Source organism: Mobula hypostoma, chromosome 7 (assembly GCF_963921235.1).
Source record: "Mobula hypostoma chromosome 7, sMobHyp1.1, whole genome shotgun sequence".
Lineage (NCBI taxonomy): Eukaryota > Metazoa > Chordata > Chondrichthyes > Myliobatiformes > Myliobatidae > Mobula > Mobula hypostoma.
The window spans coordinates 153,977,344-153,995,310 of record NC_086103.1 but is presented as its reverse complement, the minus strand read 5'-3'; the positions used below and the strand labels follow the sequence as shown (position 1 = coordinate 153,995,310).

The window sequence follows — 17,967 nt, the reverse complement described above, 5'->3', positions numbered from 1 at the left end:
TGCAAAGGGGGTTAGGATTCAGAGACTAAGTGTGATGCGTAAGCAGCTAATAATAATCCTAATTCCCCTGGAGAGCAAATGTGGAACATTTATCTTAAAATTAGTGGCAAGAAATGTAATGGAAAAATACCCAGAAGCCTAGAACATATTCCTGAATAGTCAACACAGATTTCAAAAGGAAGATTGTGCTTGAACTACTATGTTAAGTTTTAAGAAAAAACAAAGCAAGGAATAGAGAAAGGTAATGCAGTAGATTTAATATAGTTGGATTTTAAAGGTCTGTCATATTTCACAGCAGAGTAGACCTGTGATTGAGGTATTGCATGTAGAATTGGGGGATTGGTAAAAAAGGAACTGACAGAAAAGCAATCCTTGAAATACCTAGATAGAGTGGATGTGCAGAAGATGTTTCCAATAATGGGAGAGTCTAGCACTAGATGACCTGGAATAGAAGAATGTCTCTTTGGAAAGATTTTTGAGGAACTACTTTAGCCAGAAGATGGTGAATCTGTGAAATTTATTGCCACAGACAATGGGTATATTTAAGGTGGAGGTTGATAGGTTCTCGATTAGTAAGGGCCTTAAAGGTTATGGAGAGAGGGCAGGAGAATGGGGTTGAGAGTGATAATAAATCAGCCATGATGGAATGGCAGAGAGGACTCGATGGGTCGAATGGCCTAATTCTGTTCCTATTTCATATAGTTTAAGTATAGATTCCAGCAAGCACCAAGACAGGAATCTGGGAGGTGAAGTTAAAGAGAATTACTTACACTGTCAAAAAGATCAGGGGTGTTGATCTTAATATTTTGGGGGAATGGAAGCACAATTTAAAACTTTGTAAACACCGACAAATTTGAGGGCTTAGTTGCACACTTCAGTGAAATACAGAAGTGCAAATTAGCTACAGAATGGAGAATAGTGTGTAAATGGTATTCCAGAGAGTTATGTGCACTATTGTGCAATAAATGAGGAGAATCCATACTTGATTGATAATTATTAAATGAATGGAAGAGCAAAAGAATCTTAGAGTAAAGATTCGTAACTCAGTGTAAGTAGCAATGCGGCAGAAATGAAGGCATGAACTTCAAACCATTCACAAGGATCTGTAACTGAAAAGCTGTGAATTATCTTGGCTGTATTTGTGAGAATTTTGCAGAGATATAGCATAATTGTAAAAAGTGCAACGTCTTTTCACAAAGATGATATTGGAACCAAGGCTATATATTTATCAGAGAAACTCCAATAACTCCTAAAAAGGTTAATAATGATAATGAATTTATAATAGACAAATATGAAAAATAATGTTGTAAGAGAACCACAAAACTTAAGGTCTTAAAGAGCTTATAATAGGGAACTGAGAAGGATCTTCCTTGCTCCAAGGTTGGTAAGAAAGTTGAACGTACCTCTAAAAGGAGTGGTTAAGGAAAATGGTGCTTTAAGGTATGATTGATAAAAATGAGAGAGAGAAGGAGTAGAAATACTGTGTATGCTATGATAGATTTAAATAAAGGGGGATAGAAGAGATTTTTATGGACCATCAGTCTCATTGAAGAGCTGGAAAGCTCAGACTGGTTTCAATTCTGTAAAGAAGTTGTAATAAGTTAATGTCAGCCTCCTAGGGAATCATTAATATTCAAGTGCGATAAGCAATAATTAGGTTTAGTGACATAATAGTTAAATTACTGGGCTGTTATAAGACCATAAGACATAGGAGCAGAATTAGGCTATTCAGCCTATCGAGTCTGCACCACTATTCCATCATGGCTCTCGTCCCCTTTCTCCTGCCATCTCCCTGTAATCTTTGAAGAATATATCAACACCAGCTTTAAATATACCCAATGACTTGGCCTCTACAGTCATCTGTGGCAGTGAAGTCTACAGATTCACCATCCTCTGGCTAAAGAAATTCCTCCTCATCTCTGTTCTAAAGAGATGTCCTTCTATTCTGAGGCTGTGTATCACAGGTCTATCTAGAGGCCTAGATTCATGATCCAGGGTGTTGAGTTCAAATCTGTCCGCAGCAGTGATTAATTAAATCTAGAACTAACGTAAAACACTGGAAGAACTCAGCAAGCCAAGCAGCATCTGTGGAGGCAAGTGGTGCAAGTCAGTGCTTCTGGTTGAGACCTGCATTCGTAGGGAGAAGGAACGAACAGTAAACATTGTCGGTATATTGCAATACATAGGAGAGTGGGATGCAAGGTAGGTGGAACCAGATAGGGAGGGATAGTGGGTAGATTGAACACTGTATGAGAGAGTTGGATGAAACATAGAACCTAGACAGGAACAGGCCCATTAGCTTTCAGTGACAGTATGGACCATATTTAAACTAATCCTATCTACATGCATGTTATCTAGATCCCTGCATGCCTTTCATGCTCATGTATCTGTCTAAATGTCTCTTAGATACCACTATCATGTCTGCTTCCACCGGCACCACTGGCAGCATGTTTAAGGCACCTACCGCTCCCTGTGTTTTTTAAAATTGCCTTTAAAGCTTAATCTCACCTGAAAGCCACGACCTCTAGTTTCTGGTATTTCTATTGTGGGAAACAGAATCTGACAATTGAACCAATCTAGTCAAGATTGTTTAATCGTTTATTATTAGGCCTTTAATTATTAGGCCTCTAATAATTTTACAAGCTTGTTTCACGTCTCCCCTCAGCCTCTGGCACTCTAGAGTAAACAAACCAAGCTCTCCAACCTCCGATCTGGCAAGTAGTATGTAGAGCCAGAAGGGGAGGGGTTATTGGGCAGATGGATGCTCCTGAAGGAAAGAGGAGTATGATCACAGGGACAGGAAACAACAGGAATTCTGCAGATGCTGGAAATTCAAACAACACACATCAAAGTTGCTGGTGAACGCAGCAGGCCAGGCAGCATCTCTAGGAAGAGGTACAGTTAGTCCTGACGAAGGGTCTGGGCCTGAAACATCGACTGTACCTCTTCCTAGAGATGCTGCCTGGTCTGCTGCGTTCACCAGCAACTTTGATGTGTGCTGACAGGGACAGGAAAATTAGGCTGTCCAGAGACCATGTATGGGAAAACTCCAGAGGTGTGGCTTATCTGAAGTTGAAAAATTCAGTATTCATGCCTTTGAATATATTCCCAAATGAAATCAGAGTCATCGTTCTTCCAGTCTGCGTTTGGCTCTTCTAAGTGATGGAGAAGACCAAGGACAGATGGCTGGAGTGGGAGTGGGAAATAGATTTCAAATGACATTAAAAGCAAAGAATGGGGACCAAACATGGGTGATCCACGAAACCAATGTATAGGAGACCACACTGCAAAAACTAAATGGGGAAAACCAGGTTTGAAGAACCTTCAAAAGTTCTTCAGAAGTTTGAAGAACCTTTGCCTCACCTGGAAGGGCATTTTAGGTCCCCGAATGGTGGTGAGCGAGGAACTAAATGGACAGTTTTTATACCTCCTTTAGTTACAGTGGCAAAGGCCAGGGGGTGGGGAGGGAAGAGTGAATCATGGAGTCCTGAGGGGAGTGGTCATTGCAGATAGCAGTGGGGAGAGCCAGAAAATATGACTAGTAGTGCGTGTGATGTAGCTGGTGGAAATGGAAGGATGAGGACCAAGGTAGCTTTATTGCTGTTCTGTCTAGGAAGAAGGGGCATTGGTCAGAGCAAGTGTGCATTTGCCAGTCCTCAGCCCACTGACCTAGCTGATCAACATTGCTTTGTAATTTTTGAGGATACTAGTCACATCTGCATACTTACCATGCCTTTATGTATGTACATCAAAATCAAAATTAGATCTCAGCATTGACACCTGTGGCACACCACTGGTTAGTGCATCCAGTCCGAGAAACAGGGAAGATTTGAGAGGGATATGGGACAAAAGCAAGCAAATAAGATTTGCTCAGCTAGTCAATGTGGCCAGCGTATACAAGATAGGCTGAATGGCCTGTTCCCAGGCAGTATAACTCTATAATACCAAATTTCATGATGTGCCAGTGATATTAAATCTGATTCTGAAGAACGTGACTGACTCCTAGCAACCTTTGAATAGGCCAATAAGTAACAGTCAAAGGCAGTAAGTGCTGGCCTATGACAGAATTTTAAAAAAGATTAGACGTCTATGAATGTAGGATTCTGGAAACACCAGAAGTTATATTGATTCATCTTCAAATTAAATTCTATAATTATAATTCAAATCAGAGATCTGTAAATTAATCTAATTTGTGTAAGAATACTCTGATACAATTGTCTAAATCAATGCTGCATAGGTTTCATATTTCTCCTTTTTCCTATCATCTGGTGTTTTGGAAGATGCTGTGAGCATTTTGATTATTGTTACTTCAAAAGTGAATCATTATTTGAATGTTAAGTGGTCTGCAGTTGACTCTGTTAAGTGAAAGTTTGACTTTTTTTTCCCCCAGCTGCAAGCATCATGAATGGCACTTCTGTATATCCAAGGGCTGCTTTAGAGTCCAATCAGTATTACGCTCCTGCCACCAAACAGTTAGTTCCACAACCTCAAACAAGTTTGCCTCCAAATATTCCTCCTTCCTCAGTCATTTCTATTCCATATGATCAAAATATTTGCATCACTAACCTGGCGAATAACTCAATTTTCCTTTCAACTGATAGCACTAATGGTTCCGTTCTAATGTTTACACCTTGGGCCTCTGATGTACCTAGCCCTGCCATTGCACCTTCACCTCCACCATTTTCCAGTGACTATCTGAGTTCTCTTCCGTCATTTCATCCAGGATATTCTGTCAACCCTTGCTCTGTAATTTCTACTTCTGTTACACAAACTGTGAACACATCTTCTTCCCCAGCAATGACATTCAGTAGCATAGGTTATGTACCAATGAATTACCCAGCAAAGCCACCCACAACTGCGTGCACAACCAATGGGAAAGAACCCGGAACAGAAGGAAGAGAAAATGTTCGCAACATCATTGATTAGATCAGCTCTGCAAGGTAATTTTTCACAATATTTATCAATGCCAATATGATTATTTTCCAGAAATTAAATGTAAAATTGATTAAAATAAGATACCGGACTGAGCTGCACAAGCAGAACCCCAACCTTCACTCAAACACTCCTCAAGGTGTCTTTTGGCCACATCCCCACACATACCTCAATCAGGCCTCCAGTGCAGCGCTCTTCCTGACCTTGCCCCTGTCCCAGACACAGACACTTTTCATTGTAAAGATTGTAGAGTGTGAAGAAAAGTGTAATGTGTGCCTGGTAAATATGGCCACATCTGAAATTTACAATGACAGGCCAGTAAGCAAAACTGCCACTAACTCTGTGCAGGGTGGCATTTGCTGCATGTTTTTCAGGGCACTGTAACTTCATAATCCTGTAGATACCAGAAATTTGAAATAAAAAAACTTAAAATGCTGGATATGTTCAACTGGTCAGGAAGCACCCATGGAAAGATCGTTCTGATCTGTCTCTGGCTGTCCACTGTGCTGGCTGGGGTAGCTACACTTGTGTGGTTTCACAAAGCTTTTTAAATATTTCCCAGTATCTCTGATGATCAGAAGCAGTTGAAATCAGTTGACATTTTTTTTAAAAATTAGAAAATTATATTTCTTGAAAGCTGTTAATTAATGATGTAAAAATACCTTGAAATATAATTAAAAATCCCATTGAAATGAATGTAACTATATTAGGTGTGTCAACATAATTGGTGCAAATCAGAGGACCAAATAAAAAGTGCCCAGTAACTGATGGAATGTGCTGGGCTCGGTGATAAACTGATGGATAGCTGGTGGAGCATGCTGCCAGCGCTCGATAACTTGCCAGCCTGTACCTGAGTCCATGGTCTTTAATTTATTGCCTTGTATTATGTAAACACATTTGGTTTTACTTTAAGAAGATATGTAGTGGAAAGTTTCCTGATAACTTATTGGTGGTCCACTAGCAGTGTGATACTAGTAATGGCTTGGTGATACAATCTCTTCCTCTTGAGGCATGGCGTTAGATAGATGAGGTGATATTATCATTGACTAAATTTTTTTTAATAGAACATGTAACTTTCTGCAATCCTAGTTTTTTAGAGTAAATATTAAACAGGTTTACATGATGCTTTAGAAGAGTGTGGACTGCTGATCTTTACTTGTGTGTATCTTTCTGAAATAGAGTTTAAGTGCTAGCTTAAGATGTACCAAAGTAGAGGGAACTGGAAGATTGGAGGAAGATCAAAACCTTTTTGATGGAGAAAGAAACTTTCAACAAGACAATGTTGATTCTAAGTGAATGGGAAAGCTGCATGGAGTTCTACTTATTGGTCACTTTTAGTCAATGGCCATTTATTCTGGAAACTGATTAATTCTAGCCGTAGCTAATGCTGAGATTCGTCATTTAAAATGCATACTTCTCTTTCAGATTCTTAAACTGGAATTTCCACCACAGAGAGGCACATTAATTTGCTGACAAAAAAACTTTGTATTGAATTTTGTGATGGATTGAAATTAAAACCATTATTAAATGCATCTGGTGAAATTATATTAATATGTACTAGTGAAGGGTAAACGAGTAACTTCTCAAGTACTGAATGTGGTCTTGAGTCCATGAAAGTAATTTTATCTAACCCCACCTAACAAGAATATGCCAGTTTCAGGTAAGCCCATTGTGCATGTCTTATTTTGTACTATATTGAATTCACATAATAATCAGGCAACAATTTGAAACAGCTTTGTTTCTGCTGGATGAGTTAAAATAACTGGTCCTTTGAAAGTATTAAATTAGCATAAAAATACTCTGTCAAAATAACTGTCAAAACTAAGTTTAAAAAATTGTGATTTTTGGAAAAATGTCAGAATTGTAAATGAATATTACTACAAAGGATTTTTTAAGTTTGATTTGAGATTGTGATATTTCTAAAACACTGGGTTCAGCTTTGCTAAGTTAATTTCTTCCAATTGTACTAACAAACAATACTGTCTAGTATTGAGATTGTCATCACCTATGTTATCAGCATGTCTTCCTGAACTGCTGTTCAATAAAGTATTATAAAATTGCATGGCAAATACAATGATAAAGATGGCCTAACCAGCACTGTAATGAACTTGCAACACTTATGTCTTTATGCTGAAACAATTAACATTTTACCATGGTGTAATGCGCTAGCAATTTAAAAAGTGTAATTCTAACCCTGATTTTTTTTATCAATTCAAATATACAGTATATAGTTAGCCTTAACGCCACAGTAGCATTGCGGTTAGCACAATACTATTACCGTTTGGGGCATTGCTGAGTTTGTTATTCAGTTCCAGCACTGTCTGTGAGAAGTTTGTATGTTCTCCCCGTAAACCGCATGGATTGCCTCTGGCTGCTGTTTCCTCCCACAGTCCAGAGATGTACCAGCTAGTAGGTTTGTTCGTCTTTGTAAATAGTCCTGTGATTAGGCTAGGGTTATGTATCCCAAGAACAAGTAAACCTTTTAATTGGAAAATGTTTCCTTGGGCTTCGTTCCTTCGACTGAACTACATAAAAAGAACAGGATTTTCAAAAGTTTCTCAAGGTTATTCACACCGTATTTCAAAGCTGATATGTCAAGAAGAGCTGTGTGAAGTTGAAAAGCAAACTAATAGCTTTGTATTGTTTAAGGTATTATTTTCCCTCATTTTCTCCCCGTGTTCTCAAAGTTTTGGATTTTTGCCAGGTCAGTGGATATTAGTAATTAGATTATGAGGACACTCAGTCCTTGTTTATTGTCATTTAGAAATGCATGCATTAAGAAATGATATAATGTTCTTCCAGAATGATATCACAAAAAAAGGACAAAGACTTAACACTGACAAGACTACATAATTATAACATTATAATCTTCCTCTGCCTGATAAAAGATAAGATTAGAAAAAAATAGCAATGGATTATTCAGTGACCAAGGATTCTTTCTGTTAATTCAAACCTGGAAATTAATAAGGCACTCAAGAGTTTCATGAAGTAATTGTCAGTACCCTGCAGATGGGAATTGATCAGATGATTCATTTTAAGTATATACACATTCACCAGGCAAAAACAGATAATAGGTAAAAAATCACTACAGAAAAAATACATTTTGGAACAGTGATAAAGAACAAATAATGCTGCTGAAATGATAATTCCCAATTCAATATATAAATTATTAACAGTGAAGAGAATATGAATTACATTTTTAGAGCATCTTTCATAAATTTATGTCCCTAAGTACTTCAAAGCCAGTATACTGTATATGAAGTGAAGTCGCTGTTGCAACTCAGGGAAATGGGAAGAGAGCCACATTCATTAATAAGATTCATAGCAAATTAAACAGATGTGATTATGTTGATTGAGGGATAAATGTAAGTCTGGTAGATTTCTTTTATCATCCACCTGTTAGGATCTCTGTTTAATATCTTTTCTAAAGGCAAAGCAGAATTGATTCTATGCTGCAGTTGAGTAACAGTCAAGATTATATACTGGAAAGCATGAATTCTGATTCAATAGATGAATACTGCTGCCAAGCTGAGTATTGTGTCATTAAATTAATGTGGGATTTTGGGAGTAAGAAAGGGAGGGAATTAATATAAGGGTTAGGCTAAACCTGGTTTGCGTTCCTCAATACATAAATACACAGCTTAAAAAAAAACATTTGCCAAGTATTGGTTGTCAAGTCATGGATTAAAGCCCAGAATCACTGTGAAGATGAAAGCTAAGTATACTTGACAGGTGCTCAAAGTTTAAAAAAAAGAAACCTGTAGATCAAACTATCTGTCAAAATAAGTAATCCAAAAACTGGCTAGAAATTAAAGATAAATTGTAGATATCTAAAAGGTAAAAGGAATATTTTTTCCACACAAGTTTAGAATGATTCCCCACAATGTAAAATTGGTGATGGGAAACAAAATATAAGAAGTGGGAGGAGGAAGAAGAAATCACAAATATTTTATGCAGCAAGCGGATAATAGTGCTTTATCAACTCTAAATTCGGTTCTTTCTCCCAGGGGAGGAACAACAAATGCAAAACACAGGATCTGAAGAAATACAAGTAAATTACTGCTTCATCTGAAAGGTCTTTTTGGGTTCCTGAAAATCAGAAAAGATGAATTAAAAGAGCCACATGCAGTGGAGTAGTTGATGGAGGAAAAAGGGTGGACCTGGGTGTTGCAAAGGGAAATACCTATTTCGAATGCTAGAAAAGGAGGGGACAGAAAGATGCACTTGGAGATGGAAATTGGGCAGGATGTCTTGTGAATCAAGAGGCTTGGAGGGCAGAAAGTGATAAAGAAACAAAATCAATCCTTTCTCCAGCTGAGCGGAGAAGGGTGAATTTCATTGCTTTGTTGTGTCCCTCTTTCCTATTTTGTCTTTCAGCTTCATAAAGAGCAGATCACCTTGGAAATCCTGGCCTCAATTTATCAAAATTATCCCTTTATCTTGATTAACAAACTGGTGGCAGTATTTACAGGTTTACTGAAATATCATTTTAGTAGCAGAAACAATTTACATAGCACCATCACTCATTCTTTCTATTTGAGTTCTCAACAAAATAAACCTACTAAGCAATTGGACCAGGATTGCATCTACCATTTTTCACTTTTCCGTTATGTCTGGTGCACACATGAAACAGAGTGGTTTTTGCTGGACAACTTGTGTGTCATTTATTTTAAATTTATATGTTGGTGGGGGAGAGAGAAACATGTTTTATTATGGCAGCATTTGTAAAAAAACAATAATTCATCAGGACTAGGAAAAATTAGAATAATATGTTTATTACATGATGGCAAGCACATGTTTGTTTCTTAAAGTTAATTGGTAAGTTACCATGAGCACCATTTCATTTTCTTCAATTCATTCCCACTAAGATATATCAATGGCTTCTTGCACTATGCTAACAAGAATCATTTTTCTGTATCAGAACTGCCCACTTCTACGCAAGTCATTAATATTAGAGCAGCTCTTCTCTCTTTACTAACACTAGCTGTTCTATGAGGCATTTCCTTTAGTCTTGATCTGCATTTTACAACTTTTAGATATTGCTGTCTTTTCTCTCTTGTCTCAATATCCTATCAACCTTCTTCAACCCATTGGCTTCATCAGCAGCATTTCAATCTGGCAATCTGAAATGTTACCTTTATCCTATCCGTCACTTCCCCACTCTCTTTTGGAAGTTGTTTTCTCTCTCTTTTCCAGTTCTGGTAAGTATCTTTGACTTAAGATGTTAACTAATTTTCTTTCCACAGAGATGCTGTTTAATCTCCCAGATGCTTTTCAGCAATTTCCAGTTTTCTTCCAGGTTTCCAGCATCCACGGCAGTTACAGTATTTGATTTTCAATAATATTATTAGCTATTAATAATATTATTAGCTGTGACTGCTCACGCTTAGTCCTCATCAATGTTGCAGTCGGAAATTCAGACGAGTTCATACATAATAGTGTGTCATGGCTTAAGGAACACTATTCATCCAGAAAATAATTCTCATGTTTAGTTGCTTGCATATTTCCAATATTCCCATAGAGTTTCCTAATTTTATGTCCATTAACATGCTTGAGCACCTGGTGTCAAAATCAACACTTCCTGGTTCAGCAGCAACATGAATCAAAAGCAGTAAGGGGCCTTTTGTTTGGGATTAATATGCATAGTTTTACATTTACTTTCACTTTTCATGATGTGACTATTGCTGCAAAGCCAACTGGTTTTTGCCCATTTTCTGAATATCTTTCAGAATGAGATGGTGAGCTTCCCCCTTTAAATGGTGAAAGTACTTGTGCAATGGATTTAAATCCAGCAACAGTAAAGGGTGCTTAACTTGCAGGTGCTGGTGTTTCTATGTACGTGCTGCTATCTTTGTTCTTGCTGCTAGACATCTTAGATTTGGGGAATCAAAATCAAATAGCTTAACCCTGACTCAGGTAATAAGAAATTTATTGTTTTACAGCAACATGACAGTGTCATTACAAAACTTTGCTATAAATTACAATCATAAATAAATATTGCAAGAAAAAAAGGAAAATGAGATGTTCTTCATGAGTTCCTGGACCATCCAGAAATCTGATGGCTGAAGAGAGTTTTCAGGCTGCTGCACGTCCTCTCCAATGAGAAGAAGAGAGCATGTCCCAGATGGTGAAGATCCATAATGATGGATTCTGCCTCTTGAAGATGTCTTGATGGTGGTGAGGATTGTGTCTGTGATTAAGCTGGCTAAGTCTAGAATCACCTGCAATCTTTTGAATACTGAACCTCCATACCAGGTTGTGATGTAATTAGGCAGAAAGCTCACCACCATACACCTGTAGAAGTTGCAAGAGACTATGGTGACATACCAAATCTCAAACTCCCGATGAAGTAGAGCCGTTGGTATACTGCCTTTGTGACTGCAACAACAGTTGAACCAGGTTCCTGACACCAAGGAACTTGAAGCTGTTCACTCTTTCCACTGCTGATCCCTTAAGGAGGCCTTATGCCAGCTTCCTGTTGTGACTTCCTTCAACCAGCTGGTCTACCTCACCACTGGAATCTTTCTCGTTGCCATTTGAAGTTCTACCAACACCAGTAGTGTCATTGGGTGAATTTATAGATGGCGTTGAGGATACATCTTTGAGGTGCACCTATATTAATAATTTTTTAATGAGGATGAACTGTTACTATCTATCCACATTGACTGTAGACTCCCAACAAGGGAGTGATGGATCCAGTTGCCGAATGAGGTTCAGAGGCCTGGGTTTTGGAGCTTGCTGATTAGTATGGAGGGAATGAAGATGTTGAATGCTGATCTGTAATCAAAAACATACACTCTGGCCACTTTATTAGGCACCTCCTGCAGCTAATAAGGTGACTACTGGGTGTTTGTTTGTGATCTTCTGCTAATGTAGCCCATCCACTTAAAGCTTCAGCATGTGCATTCAGAGATGGTCTTCTGCACACCACTTTTATAACACATGGTTACTTGAGTTACTGCCGCCATCCTGTCAGTTTGAACCACACTAACCATTTTCCTCTGACTTCTCTTATTAACAAGCATTTTTGCCTACGAAACTGCCACTCACTGGATGTTTTTGTTTCTCGCACCATTCCCTGTAAACTCTAGAGACCGTTGTGCATGAAAATACCAGGAGATCAGCAGTTTCTGGTAAGATGAAAGAGCTGATTGTGGACTTCATCAAGGGTAAGACAAAGGAACACATACCAATCCTCATAGAGGGATCAGAAGTGGAGATAGTGAGCAGCTTCAAGTTCTTGGGTGTCAAGGTCTCTATGAGGATCTAACCTGGTCCCAACATATCGATGTAGCTACAAAGAAGGCAATACAGCGTCTATGCTTCATTAAGAGTTTGAAGAGATTTGGTATGTCAACAAAAACACTCAGAAACTTCTATAATGTACAGTGGAGTGCATTCTGACAGGCTGCATCACTATCTGGTGTGGGGACGGGGTGTGGTGGGCTACTGCACAGGGCCGAAAGAGGCTGCAGAGGGTCGTAAATTTAGTCGGCTCCATCTTGGGTACTAGCCTACAAAGTACCCAGGACATTTTCAAGGAGCAGTGTCTCAGAAAGGCAGTGTCAATTATTAAAGACCACCAGCACCCAGGGCATGCCCTTTTCTCACTATTACCATCAGGAAAGAGGTAAAGAAACCTAATGGCAAATACTCAGCGATTCAGGAACAGCTTCTTTCCCTCTGCCATCCAATTCCAAAATGGACATTGATCCTGTGAACACTACCTCATTTTTAAAATATATATTATTTCTGTTTTTGCATGATTTTTAATCTATTCATTATATGTATACTGTAATTTATTTATTATTTTTTCTTCTTCCTCTACATTGTGTATTTTATTGAACTGCTGCTGCTAAGTTAACAAATTTTGTGACACATTTTGGTGATAATAAACCTAATTCTGATAATCAAACCACTGTCCCCATTCCTATATTTGGTCTGAAGAAGAACTGGACCTATGAGGGAGTTAGATATGACCCTTGTGGCTAAAGGGATCGGGGGTATGGAGGGAAGGCTGGTACAGGATTCTGAGTTGGATGATCAGCCATGATCATACTGAATGGCGGTGCAGGCTCAAAGGGCCAAATGGCCTACTCCTGCACCTATTTTCTATGTTTCTATGTTAACCGTGCCTGCTTTGAATTGCTGCTATGTGATTGGCTGATTAGGTATTTGTATTACCAAACAGTTGTAACTGAATGTATATTCCCCAAAACCACTATCTTTTATGTCCTATCTCTTTGGTGAATATGGATGAGAAGTATTCTTTTTGGCTGTCACCACATTGCCTGACTCCACACATAGATACCCTTTGGGTCGAAGTGGGACCGATTCTTTCCCTGGCTACCTTCTCGCTACTGTGAAAATTATTATCTCCCAAAAGACATCATTAGTTTAGGGAACTCCATATATTCAGATCTTGAAAGGTCATTAGATGCTCTTTATCTACAGTTGGAGGCTTATTTGCTGAAATGGAAATGCATGATTAAGTTACTTCATTCTGTGCTCTCAGGAAAAGTTTTACTCTCATCTAACTTCTAATGTCAGAATGTTGTTCAGTGGTTGTCTAGGTGCTCCAGCCCACAGTGGAGAGACATTGAAATTACATCTACTATGGACCTCTTGTGGTGGTAGTCAAATTACAGTGGATCCAGATTCTTGTTCAGGCAGGAGTTAATTCTATCCAAACACCAAACTCTTGAAGCTCCTCATTACAGGAGACGTGGGTGCAACTAGAAGGTACTCATTGAGGCAGCTCACCCTGCTTTTCTTGGGTACCAGTATGATTGCTGCCCCTTTGAAGCAAGCGGGAACTTCACAATAGCATTACATATGATATGCACAAGAAAATAGGTACAAGAGGCACTTCTTAGCTCTTTAGGTAATTCCCAACAATCAATATGATAATTGCTGTTCTGCCCAAGACTTCAATTCTTATGTCAGTTTCACGTAGCCCTCAACCTCTGATCTTTCAAAAAATTATTTCCTCAAATACCTCTTCAGACCGCCTTTAAATTTCTCCTCTCTCACATTAAACCGGTGCCCTTTAGTTTTAGATTCCCTTCCCCTAGAAAACAAGATTCTATCCATAATGAAAATGTTCTTTCCTAATTTGCAAGAGCTATTCACAAACCAGGGAGACACTGTACACAGGTTAAAGGTTTTAAAAGGCTTAATTAAGATATGGAAACTACTGCACAGTGCCGGAGGAAACCCCAGGTGTTGATGGCCCTTCCGCTGTTCCCACTGATGAATTTGCTTGTCATATCATTGTGATTGCGAATACTCCAGTTTTGTTTCTGACTCTCCTCATGACGGCTGATCTCTCTTTTTGTCTCTCTAGTAAGATTGTCAAGGATGGCGAGGGAGCACCAGGAAAGACATTGATCACTTCCTGTCTCTATGTGAACAGCTCATTAAAGTCAAGTACAAATTTCTGAAGGACAACCTAGCATCTTAATGTCTGTCTGGGAGCAAGAGCCTCGCCTGTGGCAGTCGATGGATTCATCAGCCTCCTCAGACCCCAGAAGTGGAAGAATGTAATCTTGACCACAAGGGACTGCTTAAGATTATCAATGATCTTTGAATCATTTGCAGTTTATATTATGCATTTTGAATCTCCCGTTTAGTAATTTCAATTCTTTACAGAAAGAGGAAATATGAATCAATTTAGATGAATACAGGCGGAAAATGAGCCTCTTGACGTCTGCACGCTTATATGCATTGAGTTGTAATAGGTAAAACGGGAGCAGTTAGTGGGAATTAGAGAAATTGGTGTTCATGCCATGGGGTTGGAGATTACCAAATTGGAATAGGAGCTGTTGCTGCTCTGATCTGTGTATAGCAGTAGGGGAGCATCTTCACTCCATTGGCCTCAACAGCCAGGATCTCCTGGTGGCCAACCATTTTAATTCCACTTTGTATTCCCATGCTGTCCGTCGCCTCCTCTGTTTAATGCCTTCCCCCTCTCCCCTCTCCCCTCTCATCTATCACTTTGCAGCTTCTGCTCCTGCCCCTCCCACGCTCTTTTATTCAGGCTTCTGTCCACTTCCTTTCCAGTCCTGATGAAGGGTCTCAACTTGATTGTCCTCCATAGATGCTGCGTGACCTACTGAGTTCCTCTGGCGGCGTGTGCGTTGATCCAGATTTCCACCGTCTACAGTCTCCTCTTTATTTCAGCATTTACATCGTATGTTGCAGAAAAGAGAGCATACGTGCACGTCCCCAGTATGTGCAAATCGAGCGCTCAGAATCCTGTTTTATTCCTGTAAGACGGGCGCACTGGAATCAGAATCTTTAGGCTTTGAATAAATAACCTTGGTTAACACTTCAGAGCAGTATTGAGGGAATTTGTATTGCTGCAGGTCCCACATACGGATAAGATGTTAAAATGAGATCCCACCTCTACTGTGTTATTGCACTGCACCTTCTCTGCAACACTATATTATGCATCCCGTTATTTTTCCTTGATGTCCTGATGTGATTAAATTACTGCATGGATGTTATGAAAAACAACTTTTCACTTTATTCCAGTATATGGGGCAATAATACACCAATTAATTATTAATTGTCTCAATGTAATTGTTTTTTTATGAGTTCTCCTGGTCTTTTCTCCCTCCTACTGAAAGAGACTCTGTGGTCATCTACCACTGCAACACACACCCATTCCAAGAACAAAATGCTGAGAACTCTGAGGTCTATTTCACGGAAATTTTATGCATAGATATAACACCTAGGTATTAAAGAGATAAGCTCTTTATGACTAACCAAGGCTGAGAAATAATGCATATATAAATAAAAGTTCTTGTTATACTTCAGAAACTACTCCCACAGGAAACTTGGTCACAAATGAATCTGTTGTGCAGCTTTTAATCTAACCTGGAAATAGAATCATTACAAATGTTTATGCAGGTGATAGTCGTAATTCTTTACTGCTTTGGTTATTATTCTAAGTAAAATAAAAACGAACTATACTGAAGCTCGAAACCGGAGAGAATATACAGACTCTTCTCGGAGGAGTCAGTATTGAATCCCGGCGCCGCAATCTGTGATGGTGTCGGACTAACTGCTACGCTACCGTGACACGTGAATACCAATGAATTGCCCTCTATAGATCATGAATGTATTGCCATTGTTGATACAACTTAATGAAGGAAAAAGTCTTCTTTCGTCCCAGATGCTATGGTTGTGCGTAAACATTCTACTCTGACTCCACACAATTAGTTCCATTTGCAATTACGTCACCATAAAAGACACTCAAAGATGCAACTGGGAACAAATTCCTACCTCATGATATTTGTGTTTCTTTCCCATTGTTCTGGTTTTGGAATAGAAGCACAACAATATAATTTTGAAATGTATTTAATGGAATCGTAGTGGCAACCACTAATTAAAACTTCTGCTGTATCGGTATCACACAGTCACTAATACAGCCCTTTCCTCACCTTTCTAACCACCGATCCATTATTCTCCTTTGGCTAATGACTCCCACGCTGCTCTGCTCGATACCCGGACTTGTGACCGGGATGTGCGGCCATGGCCTAGACGGAGAAGCGGATGGAACAGTTTACGTTTAATACGAGCTGTGCAGAATAAAAAGAAAAAAATTAATAAACGCTAAGTCAACAGGGCCGCTAACTAGAAATCTCAAACTAAAGCTAATGCCGGCACTGCGGCTCGGAAGCAGCAACTTCATACTAAGTTAATCCCGCTCCTTTACAACGGCCATCTAAACTGTCGTCGTCCCAGAACGAAGACTAAGGTAAGCAGGGAGCGTAGCCATCGCCGTGCTTTGGTCAAGACGGAAAGGAAAGGTAGTTAAATACAACCGCAATGAACAGTAATTGGCGGGAATGGGCACAGATTGCCGATCTTGTTCAGCTGCTCGCCTGCCAGGACGGCCAGGCTCCGCGACAGGGGCTGTGGTTGCGACGGGTCCCCCTCCCCTCCCAGGCGCAGCTCCTGGGATACCAGAGATCTTTGCCGCTGGAAGTCCCAGATGAGAGAATTGTCCAGGACGTCATGAGCCGGAACCGAAGAACTTTCTTCAGTGCCGTACACCTCCCAAACCACGAGATACTGGGTCCTGCCTCAAACCCGGCGAGGCGTCAGGAGGTCTCAGATTAGACCAGGGACCAGTCCACCAAGCATGAGGAGGGAGAAGGGGGAACGACTAGGGCATTGGGGGGTGGGGGGAGGGAAGTGACCGGTTTGAGCTGGGAAACATGGAACACTGGGTGAATCTTCAATGATGATAGCCGGTGCAGTCTATAGGAGGCTCGGTTGATAGTCTCCTCCACTGCGAATGGTCTCTGGTGGCAAAGGGCCGGCTTGCGGCTCGCAGCTTTCAAATGCATATCTTTAGAGGTCAGCCAGACTTTCTCCCCTGGCTTGAGAGGCTCCACCTGTCGGTATATTGTTTCTGAGTGCGCAGCAGAGAGGCCCTGTCCGGTGTCCAGCGCGCTTGTAGCGTTGGACCAACTGTTCAGCAGCAGGAAAACATATAGCACAATACAGGCCCTTCGGCCCACAAAGCTGTGCCGAACATGTCCCTACCTCAGAACTACCTAGGCTTTACCCATAGCCCTCTATTTTTCGAAGCTACATGTAGCCATCCAAGAGTCTTTTAAAAGACCCTATCGTTTCCGCCTCCGCCGCTGCCGACAACCCATTCCACGCACTCACCACTCTCTGCGTAAAAAACTTACTCCTGATATCTCCTCTGTACCAACCTGCAAGCACCTTAAAACTATGCCCTCTCGTGCTAGCCAATTCAGCCCCGGGGAAAAGCCTCTGACTATCCACACGATCAATGTCTTGTACACCTCAATCAAGTCACCTCTCATTCTCCGTCGCTCCAAGGAGGAAAGGCCGAGTTCACTCAACCTATTCTCATAAGGCATGCTCCCCAATCCAGGCAACATCCTTGTAAATCTCCTCCGCATCCTTTCTATGGTTTCCACGTCCATTTCAATTGACGATGGAACTGCAACGTCAATCTCTTGGGCAGGGAAGAGTGGTGCTTGGAATTCC

General features: G+C 40.1%; 1 protein-coding gene across 5 annotated transcripts in view; it reads left to right on the top strand.

The window, feature by feature from the left end:
* LOC134349672 (uncharacterized) overlaps positions 1 to 15,486 on the top strand; it is a 51,643-nt gene extending 36,157 nt beyond the window's left edge. For 3 of the 5 annotated variants that reach the window (XM_063054337.1, XM_063054340.1, XM_063054341.1), the window contains exons 7-8: positions 4,391 to 4,940; positions 6,358 to 7,679. In XM_063054337.1, coding sequence (XP_062910407.1) covers positions 4,391 to 4,926 — 536 coding nt within the window. In that variant the 3' untranslated portion in view covers positions 4,927 to 4,940; positions 6,358 to 7,679. The other 2 variants (XM_063054338.1, XM_063054339.1) reach the window with 2 other exon arrangements.
* The last annotated feature ends 2,481 nt before the right edge of the window (positions 15,487 to 17,967 follow it).